Raw genomic sequence first — 21,521 nt, 5'->3', positions numbered from 1 at the left:
GCATCCACTATGGCCACTCCTAGTATAGGCGCTATCCCGATTTCCGGCTTGGTTTGGCCTCCGAAAAGTCGGCCTCCGAGCAGGGTAGGCCCCTGCAGCGGCGGTCGCTGCTGTTAAGGTATCGACAAGCCCCTATTCATTACTGTTTCAACCATTCTGTTGGCGCTTCTCAACTCTCTCACCATGGCTTATGCGCTCACTGTACTCGTCCCCGGTTTGGTCCTGGCACTCGTGGCGAGACCTGTTCTCTACTGGGTTCTCTCTGTCGTTATAGATGTAAGGCTTTTGTGACGCCCATTCCAAGGAACACTGACTTATGCCATTAGGCCTTTCTACGACGGAAATACCCTTTGCCCCATCACACGGGTTCTAAACCCATGCCTCGTGCCCGTTATACATGGCCCAACGGTCAAGGCACGGAAAAGTTCTTCAATGGACGTTCCGCTGCCAAAGAGTGGCGACAGCAGTGGGGTCCGATATATCAGATTTGGTCCGGCTGGTCTCCTGAAATGTCAGTCCGAGCTTCCCTTCTCAGGGCACAGTCCCAGCTGCTAATCTGAAGATGATAGTGTGCTGACCACTCCTACCCACGCCGTCCAATTCTTCCGCAACTCGCATCGTCACACAAAAGCAGTAAACAATGATTCAGGCTGGCTATTTGGCGAAGTCCTCGGTGTCTGTGTCGGCCTGCTCAGTGGCTCCGACTGGAAACGAGTCCGGCAGCAGGTCGAAAACGGCTTTTCACGTCCGACCGCTGCTCGGTATACGGCTGACCTGGTCACGCTGGCCCGCGAATATCTCCAGAGCACCCTGCTAGCGTCATCCGAACAAAGCCTGGAGACAAAAGGAACCATCCACGTGGAGCCAGCGAAGACCCTACAATTCTATCCCTTTTTAGCGGTGGCTCAGATCTTGTTCGGACGCTTGAGCCCGATGCAGCGAACGCAGCTGACCACGCTCGCTCCTTTGAGAGAAGAATTGTTCAAGGAGGTCATCCGGGGCGGCATCAATCGCCTGTCCATTGCGCCCTGGTTCCGGTCGCGGGGAGTGCGCCTCTTGAATGAGTTCCAGACGCAGTGGGAGCAGTTTGTCGAAGACGCCTACCACACAGCCGTCAAGCGCAACCAATCCCCTAGGCCGCTGGTCATCGGTCTTTGGGAGGCCTATCAGGCGGGGAGCATCAGCAAACGTGAAGTAAGTGCTCGTCTCGACGGATCATTGGGATGTTCTGACTCGTATAGTGCCTGCAAACCCTCGACGAATCGCTCTATGCCAATCTGGACGTCACCACGCACGCACTCTCCTGGAATGTCTTGTTACTGGCAGAGAATATCGAGGCACAGACGGAACTGCGACAGGAAGTACTCTCTGCGCTGCAAAGCGAGGCAAGCGAGTCGTACGAACGGTACATTGACCGGGATGACACGTTCCTTGCTGCTTGCGTCCTGGAATCCGCACGATTGCGCCCAATACTGCGTGAGCATACACCCCATGCCCATGGGAATAAACGTTCACTAACGTACCTTTGGCAGCATTTTCTAATCCTGAGTCGGCGCCCGAGGATCTATACGTGGATGGTTATCTCATCCCTGCCAATGTATGTATCCATCCGTCTATGATATTCAGAGCACCCTGTTGATAGCATCCAGACCAATGTTATCGTGGATGCTCAGGCGATCAACATCGACAACCCTTTCTGGGTCAACGGAACTAAATACAATCCTCGCCGTTTCTTCAGTCTCAACAAGTCAAACGTATGCCATTCCTGACCAACATTTCAGATTTCAACCTGACTGACTTTGTAGGTCCGCCATAATATGTGGCGCTTCGGGTTTGGACCGCGACAATGCCTCGGCAAGCATATTGGCGAGCGGATGCTCAAGGCGATTGTCGCTGAGATTATTGGACAGTATGTCGTCTCTATCTCGGTAGAGAGTGCTTCGGAGAAGAATGTCCTGCAGGAGGATAGCTGGGTGGGATTGCCTGCGATGCGGATTCAGTGTCTGCCGGTAGGACGAGAGGTCGAGAAGGACTAGATAGTCGTACAGTAAGAAAATGCAACATATTTTGATCTGTCACTTGTGATTATGACCTGATTCCGCAAGCCCTCTCCCGAAGTTGTCTGACTGTCAGTTGCATGACATTGATTCCATGCATATGGCCCCTGAAGCACTGTAGCATCGAGTTGGTTCAAGTCAATCAGCATCGGATGGCACAATCGGCCTGGATCACTCGTAGACCCCTAAGCACTGTTAAGATCAAATCACATCGTTTAATCACATACATGCAATCAGGCCGGTTCGAGTCAAGTCAAGTAGTTCACTGCAGATAGAAATCTATGTACACATCCAATTCACACAGGCCGAAAGTCGATGATACAAGGCCAGGCGCGACGCACGCGATGCACCTGTTGAATCTTCCAACCGGCCAACTCTCCCAGCCGCTTCCAGTCCTCAAGCGACCGCTCCTTGCCATTGCAGGTAATCATCATGATCAGATCGCCGTACCGAGGCAGCCGACCCGACCGACCAGGCGACTTGATCGACTCAACGACCAGGAAGCGACTGACAGGCGACGGCACAATACTCCGGCGCACGTTCTTCAGAATAGTCAGCACATCGTCGTCGACCCAGTCATGCAGACACCATTTCATGGTATACACCGCGGACGGCGGGATCTGCTTCGTGAAATCGCCAACAACGAGCTGCTGCACGCGCGGCCCGATATCGCTGAATCGACCATGCGGCTCGCGGAACTCAGGCGTGACTAGCTCGATGGCAGACTTGATATCCATGAGACTTCCCTGGAGGTTCGGGTGCGCTCGCAGCAGCGACGCCAGGAACGCGCCGGACCCGCCGCCGATATCCAGAATGGGCTCGGAGCTGATCTCCTCCCAAGGATAGTCGACGGTCAGGCCGCGGGCTTGCGCGACGGCGCCCGCGCCCAGCGTCTTCTGGAACTTGGCCAGCTTCTGCTCTTTGGCGAGGTACTCGAAGAGGTCGAGTTCGGTGCCGTAGGCGATCTGGGCGGCGGTGCGGCTCTCGCCTAGTTTGACGGCCTGGGGCATGGCGCGGCTGACGTCGAAGAACTCATTGGGATACAGGTCGGCCCAGAGATGCCACTGGGTCCAGTGGTCGTGGCAAAGCAGGAGAGATGCACGGTTGTTGCTGTAGGTATCTTCGGCGGCGTTGTAGGCGAAGATGCCATTGTTGACGAGTGTGTCCAGCAGCTGGGCAAGCCGCTCGGGCTGAATGCCGCAGCGCAGACCGAGGGTTGAAACAGGCTGGGGACCATTTTCCGCCAGTCGGTCTGCCACTTGCGCTTCGACGACGGTCCAGAGTGCCTTGCTGTTGAGATATCCTAGCGGAACATTGTCAGTACGTAAACTCAAGGTGCTTGTAGGGCTCTCTGCTTACCGAAGAAGCCATCAGTCAACAAGGAGACGGACGGGACGAGCTGCAGTTGAAGCTTGTCCATACTGTCCACCAGATCCAATGCGAGCTGCTCCAGCTCCTTGTCGGGGAGCTGGTCAGGATGGTGAAGCTGCTCATTCAGCCAGGTCTGAACCTCGGGCGTCTCGAGAGCGGATTGGACCCGCTCCACATGTGCCTGTAACTCGCGCAGCTCGTTGACGATGGCTTTGAATTCCTTGCGCGGCGTAGCATTGCCGTTCCGGGTGTCGTTCTCTAGCAGACCGGGCGCCATGGTTATCTCTTTGTTTGTAAACCTGTGCTTGATGTGTGGGATTGCATACTTGTTGATGCGAGCACTCGGATACATATACTCGACACTATCGGAGACATATGGAGACATATCTCCTTTTCGGTCTCCGAACTATAATAATGGTTCTATTCGGTGACCAACTTGATATATCGATCGAATAAGTAAATTATCGATCTACTTAACTTAGAATCTTCCATAGGCGCGGAAATACAAGGAGACTGTAGTCGCCGTAGGACTGTAGGCCAAGACATCGCGTGGCTGGGAGGAATCAATTTAGAATCAACCTACGATTAAAGGACACATTCGTTGGTATAACTGTATTGCATAAACTGTACTACTCTATAGACAGTAGAAAGACTAAGAATCACGCCTCTAACATTCCATACTCCTTCTCGCCATGGCCAAATCCAGCGACGCGCTGCCATGCCCGTTTGACGGCCTCACGTTCACTCATGCGAACCGACCACTCCTGCAGCTTTGGCCATCTCTCAAACTCCAGACCAAACAGTTCCACCGTGGATTTCATCGCAAAGGGCAGGGTGGCAATATCCGCAATGGTCGGTCGGTCCTTCAGAGCCAGGTACTGCTGGCCGGGTTCATTGAGGCGACGTTCCAAAATATCATATTGCACCGTAATGTTGCTGCGCAGTCTGCAAGCCAGATTAGATAAATCATTCAGAGACAGACGCGAGGGGCAGAGATTACTTTGCAATAGTTTTGGGCAACTTCTCCGGGTGCAGTTTATAAAAATACAGCCAGTACTTGGCCGTGGGCCCCAGAGCCGCGGTATGGAGAGTCAACCAGTTATTGATTTCAGACCTCTCCTGCACATTTCGTCCCCCAAAAATTCCGTCCTTGTCGTACGCATCGGCAATGTACATCAGGGTCGAGGTCGATTCCCAGGCGCGGAGGGTGCCCTGGCCGTCGGGGGAGCGGTCGAGGATGGCGGGCACCATCTTGTGAGGATTTATCTCGCTAAACCAGGGTGCAGACACCTTTTCGACGACGTAGATATCATGAGGTACTCCGAGCTCTTCGAGTAGGATCAAGGGTTTGACGGTGTTGTGCGTGGATGTGGCGGTGCCTGGAGTCACTCCATGAGTGGAGGGTTTGACGATGTGTTTGACTCGACTCACCTTTCACCACGAACAGCACCAGTCGGTTTACCACAAGATCGGACGGGCGTTCGGTCATTTTCACCGGTATAGAACGAATAGAGAACTGAGAAACGTTTGTGAAAGTTAAGCAAGGGTAGGAGCAAACGATGTGTGGTCCTCTGTCTCTCCTATATCTATACCACCAGCCTCTTGTAGCCACCCACCCACGCGCCATCCGAATTTTCGGAGGCCGTCGGTGCGTTGACAAGTAGCTAAAGTGGACAGAGAGATAATTTCCTGGTCTCCCCGTTTACAGAACGCAGAGCAAACCAACATGGGGAAAGCGACGTTGCAAGACCCTCACGGGGGAATCTGGTACTTCGCCTACGGCTCCAACTTACGCCTATCTGTACTGGAGAATCGTGGCATCAAGGCCCTGGATATCAAGGCTGTCATTGTCCCCTCGCACTACCTGACCTTTGACATCTTTGGCATCCCGTACGCTGAGCCTTCGTTTGCCAGCGTTGCCCCCTTTGCACCTGACAAGATAACGACACTACGACTGGGCAATTCACGCGCTCGTCGCGACGTTCCTCCTGTCCAGGGGCTCGCCTATCTTTTGAAACCCACGGATTATCGCCAGCTGGTGATCAGCGAAGGCGGCGGAGTGGCCTACGATGAGGTCGAGGTCCATGCCTCCATCCTCGACGAGGACGGCAAACCGGACCCAGGCAGTATCTTGATCGCTCGGACCTTGCAAGCCAAGTATCCCTGGCGACCCAACGGTGCGCCCAGTGCGCGCTACCTGGTGAGTTGTCCAGACAAAGTTCTTATTGAATGATGTACTGATCTGAAGTAGGGCCTCATCTCGACCGGATGCAAACAGAATAAGCCGCTCACGGCATACAGCGCCTATATTGATTCCTTACCGTCGTACGAGCCGCCGACATCCTTCCATGCGAAGTTGGGAGGTCTTCTTTTCCTGATGTTTTGGCGTCCACCTCTTCGTCTGTTGGTTCGACTCATCAGGGTGCACACGGACAAAGACGGACATTGTCCGCAGTGGCTCGGTTGGATTATTTTGACTCTGTACGGGCTGATGTGGTCATATCATGACAATATCCACTCGAAAGTCTGGGGGCGAGGCGACGGCCGGAAATTACATTTCGAAGAGACTACAGGGGAGAAATTGCTAAGTGGTTAGGCAATAGGGTGGAAAAGGTTGTGAATGTATCTATTTTATGCAGTTTCGGAGAGAAATGATACTGTGACATTGGTCTATCCTATGCGTGCATAAAAGCATGAAGAACGAGTGAGCACCTTGCAGAACTCAACAGATACATCTACACTTTGGTCAGTGTCCGCATGGACTTTTGTATTATAATGAAAAAGGAGAGAATATACAAAAATTAGATGCTGATTGGCTTACGGGCCGTCCCTTGCCCTAGATGAGGTTGTTCGGAGACTTAACGGAGACTTTGCCGCCACCCCCGAAACACAGCTGACGATGCTGCAGACAGTCGGAGATGAGCAGATTTCTCTCGATTTCAGCAGGGATCTGCGTTAGCCAGCCAGGCCGGAATTGTAAATTAAGACTGGCTGACAAGTAGCGAGTCTAGAAGGGCTTCTTAGCTAAGATGCCAACACGAGATGCATGAAAGTCTCCATGTCTCCGATGTCTGTATAGATATAGATGCCCCTTTCGACTTGTCCTGCACTGCTCGCACTCATGTCTACAATCATCTTAGTGCATTAACCATCTCTACTGGCATCAATCACAATGTCTAACCCTTCTATCGAAGAGTCCAAGCGAGAGCTGAATAGCTCTCCCAATGATTCCATACCGGGCAAAGACCAAGCCCCAGAAGAGGAGATGCATTATCCTTCTGGCTTCGCCCTCAGTGTCATCATGGCCGGTCTGGTGGCCGCCATCTTCCTCATCTCGCTCGACACCACCATAGTCTCGACCGCAATTCCCAGAATCACCGACGAGTTCCACACGGTAGCAGATATTGGGTGGTACGGGTCTGCCTTCTTCCTGACGCTCGCCTCCTTCCAAGGCACCTGGGGCAAGATCTACCGCTACTTCCCCCTAAAGCTGAGCTTTATCGCCGCCGTCCTGCTCTTCGAAGTTGGATCGTTGATCTGCGCCGTCGCCCAAAACTCCGTGACCCTCGTCGTCGGCCGAGCCATTGCCGGCGTCGGTGCTGCAGGTATCTCCTCGGGCTCCTACACCATCCTCGCCTTTTCTGTCCATCCAAGCCGCCGTGCCGCCATGACGGGCGCCATCGGGGCCAGCTTTGCCGTGGCTGCTGTCGCGGGCCCGCTCATCGGCGGCGCCTTTACTTCGAACACCACCTGGAGATGGTGTTTCTGGATCAATCTGCCCATTGGTGGCGTTTCCGCCGCCCTGATCGCCATCTTCTTCAAGGCACCTCCGCAGGCCCGCGCGAGGAACGTCCCATACAAGGAGATCCTGCTGCAGATGGACCCATCCGGTATCGTCCTGCTGCTCGGCGCCATCCTCTGCTTCCTGCTGGCCTTGCAATGGGGTGGCTCAGCCAAAGCCTGGGGAAGCGCCGATGTCGTCGGCACTCTGGTCGGGTTTGGCCTGCTTCTCATAGCGTTTACAATCAATGAACTCTGGCTGCAGGAGAAGGCCATGATCCCGCCGCGCCTGGTCAAGGGGCAGACCATTCTCTTCTCCTCTCTCTTCACCTTTTTCTTTTCCGGATCCTTTTACCTGCTGCTGTACTACCTCCCGACCTACTTCCAGTCTGTCAAGGGCGCGTCGGCCTCAGACTCGGGTGTGCGTACCCTACCCCTGGTCCTAGGCGACGGTCTCTTCGCCACGCTCTCGGGCGCCGCCCTCGGAATGATCGGCTACTACATGCCCCTGCTGACCCTCGGGGGCGTGCTCACCACCGTCGCCAGCGGCCTGCTCTACACTCTGGATCTTCACTCTGGCCCCAGCGCATGGATCGGATACCAGGCCATGGCGGGGATTGGGGTCGGCCTGGCCATCCAAGTCCCCATGATGGCCAGCCAGGCCGTCGTCGGCGTGGAGGATCTTTCGACCGTTTCGGCCATCATCCTCTTCTTCCAGTGCATGGGCGGGGCAATCTTCGTGCAGGCTGGTCAGGCTGCTTTCACCAACAAGCTGGTCCAGGAGGTGCAGCGCCACTTGCCGAACATCAGTGCTGCGCGGGTCACGTCGACGGGTGCCACTGAGCTGCAATCCGAGTTTCACGGCCATGAGCTCCAGGTTATTCTCGAGGCGTATGTGGCCGGTCTGAAGGACGCGTTTATTGTGTCGATTGTGTTGGCGGGTATTGCTACCATGTTGTCGCTTGGGTCGGGTTGGAGGAGTGTGAAGAGCAAGAAGGAGGAGCCTAAGGGGCAACCTTGAGTATCTTAGTGGACACGTCTCTACTTGGTTCTTTGATGAGGAAGGATGGTACGTAGGCTTTGTATCCCGTTGATATGCTTGTCGTTTGTATCACTTTTGAGGCTATGTTATTGCAATGATAGTATTTTTTAATGTCCACGCCATGTTGTCCCTGCTGCTTATAATCTCTATTAGCTAGGGATGGTTGTGTAGACACTCCTTTAGCTAAGTGTTTGACATAGGACAGTATTTAACTAATAAGACTGCTCAATTCAAGCCCAGACTACAGTCAAATGACTGCTTCATGTACATGATAAAGGGACGTACACCAAACTGCAAAGGGATACCAAACTACTGGCGGAGGAAGCCCTTAGGGAGCATAAACTCTCACAAGCGTAGAACAATGTCTTGGATTCTCATAGTACTATTGAGTATTGACTACCTAATAATTAGTCCACATCCTGAGAGTAGTCGTCTATGGCCGACGACCCCAAACCGTGTTAAACCGAAGAATTCCCCCAACCGTTTCAAACTCAACCTTGATATCCCTAAGGATCGGATCAAAGTCCTCAGCACGAATGCCAGTTCCCTCCGGAAGACCTGCACACGTCAACCCCATCCAGGCAAAAGTAAAAGCAACGACAGAGGTAGAACTTACGCGTCGCAGCCGTCCTGAAATTCGCCACCACCTCCAGCATATTCTGCTTCGCCATCTCCCCCAGCTTGGGGTCAGAATTTCCCGCCCCGATCGGAATCTCCATGACCTTCTCCTGCACTTCTTCCAAACCATACTCCTCCAACCACTGGCGCACCAGCTTCCCCGGCCTCGGATTCCAGTGGAAATGAGGCAGCATCTCAGCGACTAGAGTCTGGAAGCGCGCGAGAACGGGGTATTGCTTGCGCTGCTCGGGGGTCAGATGCTCGAGGCTTCCCTCGGTGAATTGCACCCAGCCGGAGCCTGGCTTGGCGAGCTCGATCAGTCGGTAAAGGGCCTGGCGGCCTTCGTCTGGGGGAAGGCATGCAATCACCAGTTTCTGGTGGACGAGGTCGAACGAGTTGTGCCATTCGGTTGGCCAGGGTTCGGAGATGGATTGGATGTGGAATTCGGTGTTGGGGGGCGGTTGGCTGGGAAGGCGGTTGGGGAGACGTCGGCGCCGATTAGGGTGGGAGATTTGAGGAGGGTCGAGGCGTCTTTTAGCCAGAGGCCTGCGCATATTAGTCTAGAGGTGATGAATACACAGGGAGTGGTTGGCTTACCGTTGAAGGTTCCGCTGTCGAGGACTCGGAGATTGGGTTGGTCGAAAGGCAGCGGAGCCAGGATCAGTTTGCCCATGTAGGTTTTGATCAGGTCATGTTGCATGTTCATGCGTCGCCGCTCCTGATCCTCGTAGTTGAGGAGGTAGCCGTTTTCAGAGTCGGGGAGGACAGTCATGATGCAGTCGCGGTTTCTGGTACACAGTAATGGTTGTGGGACAAGTTAGATGCTGCTCAACCGGTATAGACAGACCACTTATATAGACCACGTTCATGTCGAACACTCCACCCGTTTCGGAGACCGAAATTGGCTTTCAAATGACCGTATGGATTATAGCTTTGTTCATGTCATTTTTTGAAACCGTTGAATCTTACGATTGGCGTAGTGGCACTCGGGGTCTCGTCTCGTCTCGGCGGATGAAGCTGTAGACGCGGACCAAGCTTAGAATAAAATGCATTCATGGCACCTGATTAAAAGCGATAAATCTTGCTTGAAACTATACTCCGGACACAATTTGTTCTAATTTCAATTGTTCGATACTATTCCATAGTAAAGGAGCGCTGTAGCCTTCATTTCCATGCAAATCAAGTAACCTCGACACTAGGACAGAATGAACACCTCTGCTAAATCTACACTCTCGGCCTAAACTCAACCTCGGCCTCGGCATCAGGGAAAATAGCCAATCCACCGTACTTTGGCTTCGGACGTGGCCGTCCCTCAACCAGCCGTAGATCGTAGTTACGAATCAGGTAGGCCACAACCACCTTAATCTCCGCGCTGGCAAAGAACCGTCCCGGACAAGCCCAGATCCCATGGCCAAAATTGATGTTGTCGGCCCCCGTGGAGGTATGTTGCCAGCGGTTCTCGTTGGCCCCTCCCTGCTGGCGCAGACGAGCGAAACGGAAAGCGTCGAACCGCTCCGGATTCGGATACAGGGTCGCATTTTGGTTGATGGGCTGTGCGCGCACCATCACTAGGTATCCCGGCGGAATCACATGGCCCGTCTTCAGTCGGAGCCCGTTTGGATCGGTGACGACTCGGGGGATGTTGACCAACGAGGTTGGACTCAGACGCTGCGATTCACGAACGAAGCTGTCCAGTTTGATCAAGCGCGGGAGGGCGGTCTTGTCGATGCTCTCGGCGCCGACGTTGGGGCCTAGGACTTGGTCCAGTTCCTCGCGTAGCTCGTCCACGACGGTGGGGTACGCAGCCAGATCGAAAATGACATATGTCAGCGCATTGGACAGGTTGTAGATCGAGGCAAAGGTGGCCAGCAGCTGATCGCGCGTGAGCTGCTGGGCCGTGGCCGTTTTGCCCTGAGCCTGGTACCGTGACTTGAACCAGTCGATCATATCGCCGCCGGGGATCTTCTCCCTTGTCGGCGCCAGATTCTGTGCTTCTTGATCGGCAAGGAGCTGTGCGATCTTGCGCCCGATAAGAGCTTTGTTCTGCTCGAGGGTCTTGACCTCGCGCAGGAACGGCGCCACCAACGGCCGGATCCAGTGCGGGTAAAAGCGCAGAACCATCCAGGCCCGGGACACATCCTGCGTGTAGTTGACATTGGACTCAATCCAGTCTGGTTCCCGACTGAGGGGCAGCCCGACAAACGCGCGGCCCGACAGGATCGTGGCGACCTTGGGCATGATCGATCGCGGCTTCACTCGGGTCCAGATGTTGGGCGGGACCTGGAGCACGGTCGACATGGCGTAGTCGATCTCGGCTGTGAACGAGGCCAACACGGCCGGAGTGTTGCGGACCAGGAGATATCTCATCGCGTCGTCGAATTCATCGGCCTTGGTGCCCATGTACGAGTATTCGCCGAGGAACTGGTTGTAATGGTGCTTCTTGATGGACAGCTGGTTCTCCGGCAGCGCCTTAACGGTGTCGATTTCGGAAACGGGCAGAACAACTAATTGTTGTCCTGGCACTCCCAGCGCGAAAGGAGCATTTGGATACTGCTACTGTCAGCTTCATAGCGCGAGTTGTTATGTTGTTGGGAGTACCTTGGCATGGCCCTCCTCCAGCGTTTTCACAATATCTTGATCACCAACACTTTGGAGAACCGGCAAGTCCAGTGCCTTTAGACTCTTTGTTTTTTGCAACAATAGTCGATATACCCAGTATAACAGACCGACTCCAAACGAGACCGCGACTGCAGTTCGCAGGGACTGGGGGAGATAGACTTGGTCCATGGCGAGTGCTTCAGATCTCATCTCTTTGCTTCAGCGAGGTTGAATCCAATTCTATGATCAACTCTCCATAAACTATATGTAATTTTATCCGATTCTTTTGACTATGGCGCATCATGCGTCTTATACATCGCTTGCATGGCGATTGGCCCATCCCGCGGAAACATTTTTCGGCTGCCGACAAAAGTGTCCGAACCCATCAGAGGTATATAAATACGACCCAAACGAGGCTCTTTTTCCCTTTATTTCTTTTCCGTTGTTATTCTCCTGCATAAACTTACCCATCTCACATACCACAAAACATGTCGATCGGCAAACTACTGTCCAACGGAGCCCTCCTCGTCGACGTGCTCATCATCGGCGCAGGTCCTGCTGGTCTCTCGACAGCCACCGGCCTGGCTCGCCAGTTACACACGGCCGTCGTCTTCGACTCTGGCGTGTACCGCAATGCAAAGACCCAAAACATGCACAATGTCCTCGGATGGGACCACCGCAACCCCGCCGAGCTGCGCGCCGCAGGTCGCGCCGACTTGACCAACCGCTACTCGACCATCGAATTCCAGAACAGCACGATCGAGGTGATCAGACAGATCGAGACCCACCAGCTGTTCGAGGCGCGCGACACCGAAGGCCACCGCTGGTACGGCCGCAAGGTCGTGCTGGCGACCGGCGTCCGAGACATTCCCCTCGACATTGAGGGATACTCGGAGTGCTGGGCGAATGGCATCTACCACTGTCTCTTCTGTGATGGCTACGAGGAGCGAGGCCAGGAGACCGCGGGTGTGCTTGCTCTGGGGCCCATCGCGAACCCTCCCCGCGCTCTGCATTTGGCTCGCATGACCCAGCGGCTCTCCGAGTCTGTCACGGTCTACACCAACGGCAATGAGCAGCTGGCGAAGGAGATCCAGCAGGCTGCAGAGGCGTCTCCCGCTGGCGCCTCGTGGCTGAAATTCGATGCTCGGCCCATCACGCGATTCGAAAAGGGCGATGTCGCCAAGACCGTTATTGTCCATTTTGGCGAGAACGAGTCGAAAACGGAAGGCTTTTTGGTAAGTTACCCAGTTTACTCTAAAGGAGATACCCTGCTAACCGCTGCAAACCGCTCAGGTGTACAACCCCCAAACTGAGGTTAACGGACCGTTTGGCAAGCAGCTCGCCTTGAACATGACAGAAGGAGGGGATATCCAAACCACGCCTCCCTTCCATGAGACCACTGTTCCTGGAGTATTTGCAGTGGGTGATTGTGCCACCCCGTTAAAGGCCGTCACCCCGGCCGTGGCGATGGGATCTTTGGCTGCTGGGGGTCTGGTGGCTCAGCTGCAGGCTCAGCCATTGCCGGAGTTTCGTCTCGATAAGGAACTGTAGGAGTTTGTTATAGATTGTACATAGTTTTTTTTTAGTTTCGCGCAGGTTCAATTGAGATCAAGTGACTTTCCTTATTCCTGCCAATAGTTCCAGATTCGTGAGCTATCTGTCTGCAAGTGATTTGTTACCAAACCAGATGAGAATTAAAGACGCGGAGATGGCAGTCAGACGAGCCCCTTGTGCCGGTATGGCACCCTTATGTTGAAATCGCTCGCGATGTATAGCTTCATATCAAGCCGGCGGTAAAAAAAAATCGGCGACCGAAACCGCGGCGTTCCTCGAACAGGGTCCCCATATGTCATAATATATAACACCCCAGAACACAGACAAATCCTCAACCGACAGCAACATCACCATGGCGACCTCGACTCCCCTCTTCGAATACAACATCTCCTTCACCACCCCCGCCAACCCGCCATCATGTGAGACCAAGCTCACGGCAAAAGATCTCTGGACCGGCATCGCCCGAGTGGCAGATACACCCCAGGAATATGCGCCCTACGTATCCAAGTGCGAGATTCTCTCGCGCAACGGCCACGCCCTGGAGCGCAAACTGACCATGGCCAACGGGGCCGTCCATAAAAGCAACGGGGAGATTATGTATCAGGACGTGTGGATTGCGGATCGTTTACTGGTAGCTATCAGCCCATTACTTCCGAGAGATGGATAAGCAATTGCTGACCTTTCCAGGTGGGAGCAAGAACCAAGGATACCGGCGCAAAGACTACCTTCCTCCTATCCTACCATGACACGGCATCCGTCAGCCCTGACTCGACGGATATCAGCTTTACTGTCATCTATGAGTTGAAGCTCAGCGGGATCGAGCCCGGCAGTCCCGAGGCGGAGCGTATTCAGGCGGAATACCCCGAGTTGGCGCGCAAGGCTTGTACATCGACGGTGGAACAGATTCGGGAGCGGAAGAAGAATGGGCAGTTGGATGGGTGGGCTCAGGCTGGTGAAGTTCCTGCCTGGTGATAGATGGGTGAATATTGAAGCTTGTATCATGATGGGCCGTCCGGCATCTCAATCATCTGAGTGTAATCTGGATAGTATAATCAAGGCCTGTGCAGATTGTTCTCCTTATTCCCATGCCCCTTCACGATTAGAGCCACACTTTTATTGTACAGAGTGATTTATTTTTTGTTGATCCCTGTGGAAGCCTTAATGATTTCAATGAAATAAATAGGAATATAATATAAAGAGCATTGTGACTAGACAATAGCTGACCATAGACATCTCTTCTTCACAGACACTAAATAGCTACTAAATAGCTACTCAATTCGGCAGAAGTTTTAAGCAAGTTCTACAGTGCAGTGGTAGGTGCCGGGGATTGTATTAGCAAGAGTGAGGTGATATAGACATCTGTTCTAGCAAAAGATGCAGTATAATCAGTCCTTCAACAATACTTTGAAGTCACCTTGTTCTAAATCGTACCCAGTATTTGGGAATAGTATCACAGTACCAAAGTGGGGATCGTACCTTTACTATCCCTGGTCTGGCAGATTCAAGCTCCATAAAAGCACACTAAGCGCTTTTCAAGAGTCCTCGGTACTTTTTCACACTAATATAGCATGCTCAGCCTTGCAAGGGTATGAGAAACCAGCCTCTTAGATTTTATTATCAACTTAATAATCCACGTTAGTTCACTGCGCCGCAGTACAAAAAGGGGATAATGTCAAACAACTACGCGTCTGAGTTTGGGCCCTTCAGGGGCTCTCAGTGAGAATCTCCCAAGAGCATTTTCTTCTTTCACATATTTTTCTGCCTCGCACCGCATGGTTTCACGGAGTCTTCAGCTTGAAAAGATGGCGGAACTTACCTGCGAGCAAGCTCGACAGATCGTGGATGAGATTGGTCAGAGGAATGGTATCATCACTGACAAAGATCGAGCCGCAACGCCCCCTGCTGTTATAAAAGCGCTACAGAGTGTTCGCAATCAGCTTGGAAGACTTCGGCACCCCTGGACGCCATGCGACACACCAGACGTTAGAAGGCATGTCATCTTCCAGTTGATCTCCAGCGCCCGCTCATTGCACTACAATTGGGCAAAGAAGCAAGGAAAAGAACCCTATTTTTCCTTGGATGTATCTGCGGACCGTATCGTTATCGACACTAATGATGATGGGTGCCTGAAAAGCGACATAGTGCAACTTTCCGAGGGCTGTTCTGCTTTCCTCCCCAATGCCGGAACCAACAACCTGTATGATGCAGTTCTCCTATATACAGCTAGAATTGCCAGGGAAGCCCATGTACAGTCGGGTCCATTTTCCTTTGCCCTTGGGCCTCGAAGTTCCGGTGACAGGCTGGGATTTACAACCCCGGTCAACAAAGACCCGGCGGTCTTGCCCGGAGGAGTGCGAACCAGGATAACCTTGTACCCGGCTCTGCCGGGGGGATTTGTTCAATTGGTGCATGAGTTTAAGGATATTGCAAACGACGGTTTTGTGCTGCTCGATCCTGATGACACATGCCAACCTATGTGCAAGAAATTTGTTTTCGTTGCCCGTCTGGAAAACTTCCAAGTAACACGTCTAACGTACGGAGTCCAAGTGCGAGACGGGGTCCTGGAGGTCACCAAAACAGATGGGGATCTTTTTACATTCTCTCTATCCTCAGTTACGGAGCGCTTCCTTCTATACAAGCCAATCACTCCGTCGTCGTCGTTCGAGGAGATGGCGCTATTGTTTCCTATCGATCAAGACTCAAGGCCCGTCATACGATCTCGGAAGGCTTACCATATTGTTGGTCCGTTTGCTTTCCCTATTATGGGAGTAGGATTGAGCGTATGCGGTTCCGATTGATGCCATCTCTAAGGAGGCTGCTAACTTTATAGGTCGTTGTTTGTGCGACTGTGCCGAAGTTCGACCCCGTGAGCAATGCCGACATCGAGACTTCTATTTTATTACAAGATTATGTCATTAACTCCTTCTGTGGTGCGATTTCCGTCTGTCAAAATCACTCCATGCCTTATGGATGGGTCCAGTACATTCCCAGACAGAGCGCTGTCTCACCAGCTTGGCATAAAACAGTTCAAAGGTTACTTGAAAAACTCCGACTCGCCCCTGTTTTTCAGAGTCAGAAGGGTGTCCTTAAAAGCCTGTGTTCACTTCGGTACTTGTCCCCGAATCATTATGGCGCAGATAACGAGCCCTTGTTTGGACCTTCGGATGACGAATATCACATTTCTACCAAATACAGTGCCTACCTCAGTTTCTTGAAGCCTCTAGGCCTCCAAGAGGTCTCAGACCACGAAGTCCTGGAAAGGCTCAAACCTATCCTGTCAGAGCCTTTGCGCGTGCTGCTAAGTTCCGACTCACAAAAGGAACGGATATCGCGTATCCTACGGCTGCTAGTAATCTGGCTCAAGAGGAATCCCAATAACACTTTGTCGACTGAGATAAGGAACTTGCCACTTATTGAATTGAGCAATGGATCTTTCATTCGAGGAAAGGACGTAAATTGGATAAAATCTGGAGCCGATTTGGCTTTTGCAAAGGATGATGTCTACTTTTCGACGGACACCAACGGCAATGACATTCCGAAATGTCTTGATATTTTGACTGTTTCGGAGGAAGCAGCCAGGGACAAAGACGCAAAAGAGCTATTCCGTCTCCTTGGGGTTCGACATGCATGTCCTGAACTGGTCATGGAGCTAATCAGCCACCACAGCCATGCCACCTCACATGTGCCGACGACCGCTAGGGATCTTATAGCTGAGTCTATGCACATTCTAGGCTACGTCTATGACAGCTGCGCCAAGGACGATTGCCTGAGGCCGCCTTGCCTGATGCTTTTTGATGAGCACTGTCTGAGAAGACCGGTATGCAGGCCCTCTTGCCCTAGGTATTTCCCCTTCGATGTATATCTCGGAACAGATGGCGCCTACGGCACGGAAGCTATTGCAAAAAGATTGGAAGCGGGCTCTCTAATTGGCCCTCGCCTTCTTCTGTTGCACCCTACCTTTCTCGATCCAAATCACATAAGCAAAACGCACATTGTCAATGATACGTGGAGAATATGGCTAGAACGGAAAGGGATAGTACGGCAAGTTCCCCGGTTGACACAGATGATCAACCATACACAGCTCTCTGATCTATTCAACGCAATAATATCTCACCATCCAGACCTTCTTCTTGGTATCTTGCGAAGATATTGGGACACATACGGGACAGAGGTAAAAGAAGAACCGCTCATTGCATCCACTATCAGGGGAGCGAAAGTCCCGACGTTGAACGGACTGGCGAGGCTTGATGAATGCTACTTTCCCACCCCAGAGATTTGTAAATTGGTTGAGGCCGTGTCCACCACATTGAATATCAATCTTCTCAAACTACCGGAGACCTGGGGCCCGGGCAGTGAGGAGGAATGGGGATTTCTCCGAGAGCTCGCTGTGTCCGGTGGTGGAGCGGCGACATCCATGAAGGTCGTTAAAGATCGATTGTTATCCACCATGACACTGGAGGACGCCAAACCGCACTTTTTCGAATTATACAGATGGATAGCTGAGAGATCACTCGACGACTTGTGGTATGACCGCTTCCCAAACTGCTCCGTTCTGTTCTGACGTAGATAGGGAATTTTTCGACGATCAGAAGACCGTCTATATTCCGGATAGCGGTGACGGTGCGAAGTTGGTGTGTCTCGACCAATGCGTTTGGCATGGTCCCTCGTGGTTGCGAACTGTGTACGCTCTTGCGTTGCATGAGGAATATACGAGCGACTCGAAAATATGGGGCCTATTTGCAGACACCCTCGCTGTGCGGGATGCGGACTGGAGAACCTATATGACAGAATTGATGCACTTACAGGACGTTGGGGTAGGCTTGATAGACGAAACGCGAAGGATATACAAGGCTATCACTGGGGATATTTCCACGAAAGATTTGGACAGTCTGCGGTGAGTTTTGACTCCAGGTTGGGGCCTACACGCCCTCTGACAGTGGCTCGATGATTAGGAGTCAATTCAAGCGAGACAAGATGATATATGTACCACGCTCAAAGCAGTGGTATACACCTCAACAATGCATATGGGCATCATTTTCAATCGGTGATAAGATGTGCATAAGTAATGTCTATCCCGATATGGAGAGCTTTTTTGTTGAGGAGCTCCAGGTGCAGCGACCTTCCATACGTTGTTATATCAGCTACATTCAGCATCTTTGCAAAGACAAAGGAGATGTCACAGAGGTTATTGAGGCTCTGCGCCATATCAACAACCTCGGACCAACCGAGGCTGACTTGGACTGCCTCAAACTTATCAATTTCCTGCCCATCGAGGGCCCCGAGGAAGAGTTCTACTGGGGATCTGTCGCATCCGATTTCTTCATCATCGATAGAGACGGCTGGCCCATGCTATTCTATGGAGAGGTGCCGACGGTGCAGTTTCGCCTGGCAGTAGTCCATGAATTAGCTCCACTCTTGAAATCTCTGGGACTAGAAAACCGCTTCATTTCCGTCTGCGCAGCGAGGAAAACCAGCATCTCGGAAATGCCTTTGCAAACCTCACCGCAACTGACGACTGACTTCCGTCAAAGATCACTGGGTTTGTCTAGGTGCGTTTCTCCACGTAATTGATTCTGTGAGACGTACGGCTAAAGCTTTCTCAGATGCATCGCTCACTTCAACGGCGCAAATGTACGTGCTGCTCGCGAATTATACGACACTTTTCAGAAAGCATTAGTATACGAAACTGAGCATATCGTCGGGGAATGTACCTTGACTTCGCTGTCCGGTTCCAGCACAAGCAAGGAAACATACAGCAGACTACACATGGAATATCTCAACGGCAAATTGAGCATCTTCGTTCCCCGTGAGGCAAATGAAAGACTGATATGCTACGCGACGCAACTGCCAGAGTTATTGATAACCTCGCTGGAAATCAAACACCCCACTGCCCATGGCATATTCGCTACAGTTCTTCAGGTACCAATTGAGGTCGTGGACGGTATATTAGGGATTCATGGTATTCCCGAACTAGCCGATCTGGACCCTGTCAGCCCGGTGATTATCGACGATTCGGAATCTGTGTATGAGGATGCGCTAGAGGAGGTTTTCGTACCGAGGGCTTCGATTGCTTGGGGTGGCAAGGATCAATTGCTGGCATCGGGACAGTCAGAACTTCAGCTGGTTCTACGATCCAAGGACACGGCCGTCACGAAGTATCGCACGCTCTCAGACAGACACGAAACGACAGCCAAGGAACATGCGGTCGGATGAAAGATGTAGTAGGGATTATCTGGACTAACTACAACTTGCCGGTGTCTACTGGCTTAATTGGCCTACCCGTTAGGCTTTTCCTAGGTAGAGAATTCGCCATCCCAGAGTCAGTCCTACGTCATTACTTGTTACATACGTCAAAATGCACTCAATTAGTGGGTAGGGGTCCTACGGGGTGACCCTAGAATTATAATGAAGAGTAGTGCGAAAATATATGTCTAGGTAGCTTGACAGATGCTTCTTATTTCGATATTGTTCATAGAGAGGTAGATATATTATGGATCTTTGGACCATATGATGTTTAGGAAAACATTTAGATATACACTTATAAGGACAGGGCCGGACAGGGCCGCGACTAGTCAGTAGCTGACCATGGGCATCTCTACTTACCTCGCCCCAATAACTACTATATTTGGCAGAGTATTAAGCAGGTTCTACAGCACAGTGGTAGGGTTCTTATAGATATTGAGGTGACTTAAGACAGCCCTAACAAAGACGCATCATAACCAGTCCCTTCATAACGCCAAAGTCCTCCCCATATAACCTACACATCCGCGAGGACCAGTTCTCAACGACACTCGTCTTATCCATCAACTTTATCAACGCCTGCAAAATAGTAATGAGAAAGAAAACATTCGACGACACGGAGGGAGACGGCTTGTCGCGGAGATATGTTGATCCCAACATTGCAGGAATGCAGTCGTAGATTTCACTAGACATTTGGGATACCGCAGCTGACAGTCTGTCGCATTGCGCCCAGGATATATCATCCCAAGCCGAATTAATTGACTCCTGCTGACTAGCGAGGGAGCTTTGAATGATCCTATGTGCAAGGATACGACAGAGCCGGTAGTAAACCCACACTCGCGCTATCCAACATCCATCAGCAGCTTGTGGTGATTTCCCCGGGGCGAGGGGATCCCTCCAAGTCGATGGGAGGCAAGTCGCCCAAGACTGCAGGGATCGATCAATCTCTATGGCCTTGGAGATGATATGGCTTCGTCTTTGGTTCCGACTCTGGTCCGTTTGGACATAGAGGTCCACCAGACTACAGAGAAGGGGAAATAGCTCCACTGGAGGTTCGCTATTTGACGTTTCAGCAGATCGTACCAGATCAACAAGAAAGGAGGGAACTCTTTGCCTGCTGATTATGCAGGCTACAGCCTAGCTGGGAAGTCAGTTCCAACTGACTACGATACTAGACTGACTGATGCTAGGTCTTCACTTACGACAGTGTAGCAAACCTGAAGCACAGCTGTCATCTGCGTACTATTAACGCCCGCCAAACCCGATAATAGAGAACCGCCGTCGTCCCGTGTATATGCTTTAGCCATTGATAGGAATCGGAACCATTATCGTACATTATCATCTAACGGCTCATCAGTGGTTATAGACAATCGTAGACCTTGACGGGGTTAAACCTCAAACATGGACAAATTAAAAGAAGAGGTGGCCGTGTGCGCCCCGAGCGACCGCTCAGGATCATGAATGGCACGCGCAAGAAGCCGAAGAGCCGTTGCATACTTGCGTCGAGCAAGCTGCATCAAGTGGGGATCGCGATGAGCAGCTGCCAATGCGGCTAGGCCGACGGAGATAACGCTCGTAACGATGATTTTGGGGAGCTCTTGGCCACGCAGTGGACTGGGGCCGCTTGTGATGGTGAATTGCTCCATGTAATGCTGCAATGCGATATCCTCCATGGGCATTGCAGGAACGAAGAAGGTTGGATTATGGTGACGGGCCTTGCCGTGCAAGGTCATATCTGTGGCAGGATACTTCTGGGCTATTCTCGCTGTCTGATCCTGGAACACGAGGTCCAACAGAGTTCTGTAGCCAGAGCACTGTAGGCCAGCTCGGGCGCACTGAGAGCACCTTGGTCTGAGCTGGTTGCACTGTATAAAGTATTAGAGAAGCGAACCTAGAGCGCTCAGCGGGGGCTTACCTTGATCCTTCGGGACCGGCAGTTTTCACATCCTAGTCTGCCACGGCTGATAGATACCATGATTTTGAGATGCTTGGATATCGATCAGATCAACACAAAATAGAGGATTGTAAATTCCATCCGTAGGCTGGAGTTTGAAGGAAAGAGAAGGCTGGTCTGAGATGACCGCGGAGGGCCGACGATGCCTCGTATAACCACCGGTTTTGAGACTAGCACCGAGACTATCCTTTTGACGCTATTTGACGAGTCGATTTCCTATTTGGGACGTAGTGCTTACTTTCAACAGTTAAGAGCACGAACACGAGCAAGATCAATTACGAAGTACACAGAAAGCCAAGCATTTTGA

General features: G+C 52.1%; 12 protein-coding genes across 12 annotated transcripts; 6 read left to right on the top strand and 6 right to left on the bottom strand.

Annotated features, from left to right (window-relative positions):
• Positions 1-183: 183 nt before the first annotated feature.
• On the top strand, positions 184-2,062 carry gliC (cytochrome P450 monooxygenase gliC; the record flags this gene model as incomplete). The annotated part of the gene is made up of 7 exons (XM_024830721.1): positions 184-276; positions 327-511; positions 570-1,194; positions 1,242-1,476; positions 1,533-1,597; positions 1,650-1,754; positions 1,806-2,062. 7 exons carry the CDS (start codon positions 184-186, stop codon positions 2,034-2,036), a joined length of 1,539 nt encoding a protein of 512 aa, XP_024683982.1. The 3' UTR covers positions 2,037-2,062.
• Positions 2,063-2,353: 291 nt separating this feature from the next.
• On the bottom strand, positions 2,354-3,705 carry gliM (O-methyltransferase gliM; the record flags this gene model as incomplete). Its single annotated transcript, XM_024822229.1, has 2 exons — positions 2,354-3,360; positions 3,417-3,705. 2 exons carry the CDS (start codon positions 3,703-3,705, stop codon positions 2,354-2,356), a joined length of 1,296 nt encoding a protein of 431 aa, XP_024683981.1.
• A 382-nt stretch (positions 3,706-4,087) lies between these two features.
• Positions 4,088-4,917, bottom strand: gliG (glutathione S-transferase gliG; the record flags this gene model as incomplete). The annotated part of the gene is made up of 3 exons (XM_024829723.1): positions 4,088-4,373; positions 4,429-4,807; positions 4,860-4,917. The coding sequence occupies 3 exons, from the start codon at positions 4,915-4,917 to the stop codon at positions 4,088-4,090; spliced, it is 723 nt and encodes a 240-aa protein (XP_024683980.1).
• A 237-nt stretch (positions 4,918-5,154) lies between these two features.
• On the top strand, positions 5,155-6,024 carry gliK (gamma-glutamyl cyclotransferase gliK; the record flags this gene model as incomplete). The annotated part of the gene is made up of 2 exons (XM_024825590.1): positions 5,155-5,628; positions 5,680-6,024. The coding sequence occupies 2 exons, from the start codon at positions 5,155-5,157 to the stop codon at positions 6,022-6,024; spliced, it is 819 nt and encodes a 272-aa protein (XP_024683979.1).
• A 576-nt stretch (positions 6,025-6,600) lies between these two features.
• gliA (MFS-type gliotoxin efflux transporter gliA) lies at positions 6,601-8,229 on the top strand (the record flags this gene model as incomplete). The annotated part of the gene is made up of 1 exon (XM_024822176.1): positions 6,601-8,229. The coding sequence occupies one exon, from the start codon at positions 6,601-6,603 to the stop codon at positions 8,227-8,229; it is 1,629 nt and encodes a 542-aa protein (XP_024683978.1).
• A 454-nt stretch (positions 8,230-8,683) lies between these two features.
• On the bottom strand, positions 8,684-9,640 carry gliN (N-methyltransferase gliN; the record flags this gene model as incomplete). Its single annotated transcript, XM_024831113.1, has 4 exons — positions 8,684-8,808; positions 8,867-9,214; positions 9,262-9,414; positions 9,466-9,640. The coding sequence occupies 4 exons, from the start codon at positions 9,638-9,640 to the stop codon at positions 8,684-8,686; spliced, it is 801 nt and encodes a 266-aa protein (XP_024683977.1).
• Positions 9,641-10,092: 452 nt separating this feature from the next.
• On the bottom strand, positions 10,093-11,655 carry gliF (cytochrome P450 monooxygenase gliF; the record flags this gene model as incomplete). The annotated part of the gene is made up of 2 exons (XM_024829722.1): positions 10,093-11,418; positions 11,467-11,655. 2 exons carry the CDS (start codon positions 11,653-11,655, stop codon positions 10,093-10,095), a joined length of 1,515 nt encoding a protein of 504 aa, XP_024683976.1.
• Positions 11,656-11,928: 273 nt separating this feature from the next.
• Positions 11,929-13,060, top strand: gliT (thioredoxin reductase gliT). The gene is made up of 2 exons (XM_024831760.1): positions 11,929-12,701; positions 12,760-13,060. Exons 1-2 carry the CDS (start codon positions 11,955-11,957, stop codon positions 13,015-13,017), a joined length of 1,005 nt encoding a protein of 334 aa, XP_024683975.1. The 5' UTR covers positions 11,929-11,954; the 3' UTR covers positions 13,018-13,060.
• Positions 13,061-13,366: 306 nt separating this feature from the next.
• Positions 13,367-14,084, top strand: P174DRAFT_386790 (SRPBCC family protein). The gene is made up of 2 exons (XM_024823322.1): positions 13,367-13,651; positions 13,708-14,084. Exons 1-2 carry the CDS (start codon positions 13,373-13,375, stop codon positions 13,990-13,992), a joined length of 564 nt encoding a protein of 187 aa, XP_024683974.1. The 5' UTR covers positions 13,367-13,372; the 3' UTR covers positions 13,993-14,084.
• A 662-nt stretch (positions 14,085-14,746) lies between these two features.
• On the top strand, positions 14,747-19,440 carry P174DRAFT_511156 (uncharacterized protein). The gene is made up of 5 exons (XM_024831759.1): positions 14,747-15,800; positions 15,851-17,544; positions 17,591-17,914; positions 17,973-18,569; positions 18,624-19,440. The coding sequence occupies exons 1-5, from the start codon at positions 14,793-14,795 to the stop codon at positions 19,231-19,233; spliced, it is 4,233 nt and encodes a 1,410-aa protein (XP_024683973.1). The 5' UTR covers positions 14,747-14,792; the 3' UTR covers positions 19,234-19,440.
• A 243-nt stretch (positions 19,441-19,683) lies between these two features.
• P174DRAFT_439989 (uncharacterized protein) lies at positions 19,684-20,654 on the bottom strand. The gene is made up of 3 exons (XM_024826944.1): positions 20,511-20,654; positions 20,425-20,452; positions 19,684-20,397 (listed from the first exon to the last, which is right to left on the bottom strand). The coding sequence occupies exons 1-3, from the start codon at positions 20,594-20,596 to the stop codon at positions 19,720-19,722; spliced, it is 792 nt and encodes a 263-aa protein (XP_024683972.1). The 5' UTR covers positions 20,597-20,654; the 3' UTR covers positions 19,684-19,719.
• On the bottom strand, positions 20,649-21,235 carry P174DRAFT_419318 (Zn(II)2Cys6 transcription factor domain-containing protein; the record flags this gene model as incomplete). Its single annotated transcript, XM_024824777.1, has 2 exons — positions 20,649-21,125; positions 21,176-21,235. 2 exons carry the CDS (start codon positions 21,233-21,235, stop codon positions 20,649-20,651), a joined length of 537 nt encoding a protein of 178 aa, XP_024683971.1.
• Between the last annotated feature and the right edge of the window lie 286 nt (positions 21,236-21,521).

Source organism: Aspergillus novofumigatus (genome assembly GCF_002847465.1).
Source record: "Aspergillus novofumigatus IBT 16806 chromosome Unknown P174scaffold_3, whole genome shotgun sequence".
Lineage (NCBI taxonomy): Eukaryota > Fungi > Ascomycota > Eurotiomycetes > Eurotiales > Aspergillaceae > Aspergillus > Aspergillus novofumigatus.
The sequence above is the reverse complement of the archived record's forward strand: the minus strand, read 5'-3'. Positions and strand labels throughout refer to the sequence as shown.

Bases quoted from the DNA above. Each gene is read 5' to 3' on its own strand.
- P174DRAFT_386790 (XM_024823322.1), top strand. From the start codon at position 13,373: ATGGCGACCTCGACTCCCCTCTTCGAATACAACATCTCCTTCACCACC. The intron at 13,652-13,707 runs GTAGCTATCAGC...TGACCTTTCCAG, and splicing joins GGATTGCGGATCGTTTACTG to GTGGGAGCAAGAACCAAGGA.
- P174DRAFT_439989 (XM_024826944.1), bottom strand. From the start codon at position 20,596: ATGTACGATAATGGTTCCGATTCCTATCAATGGCTAAAGCATATACAC. The intron at 20,453-20,510 runs GTTAATAGTACG...TCGTAAGTGAAG, and splicing joins TATTATCGGGTTTGGCGGGC to ACCTAGCATCAGTCAGTCTA. The intron at 20,398-20,424 runs GTCAGTTGGAAC...CTTCCCAGCTAG, and splicing joins TCAGTCAGTCTAGTATCGTA to GCTGTAGCCTGCATAATCAG.
- P174DRAFT_511156 (XM_024831759.1), top strand. From the start codon at position 14,793: ATGGTTTCACGGAGTCTTCAGCTTGAAAAGATGGCGGAACTTACCTGC. The intron at 17,545-17,590 runs GTATGACCGCTT...TGACGTAGATAG, and splicing joins AGATCACTCGACGACTTGTG to GGAATTTTTCGACGATCAGA. The intron at 18,570-18,623 runs GTGCGTTTCTCC...AAGCTTTCTCAG, and splicing joins AGATCACTGGGTTTGTCTAG to ATGCATCGCTCACTTCAACG.
- gliT (XM_024831760.1), top strand. From the start codon at position 11,955: ATGTCGATCGGCAAACTACTGTCCAACGGAGCCCTCCTCGTCGACGTG. The intron at 12,702-12,759 runs GTAAGTTACCCA...CAAACCGCTCAG, and splicing joins CGAAAACGGAAGGCTTTTTG to GTGTACAACCCCCAAACTGA.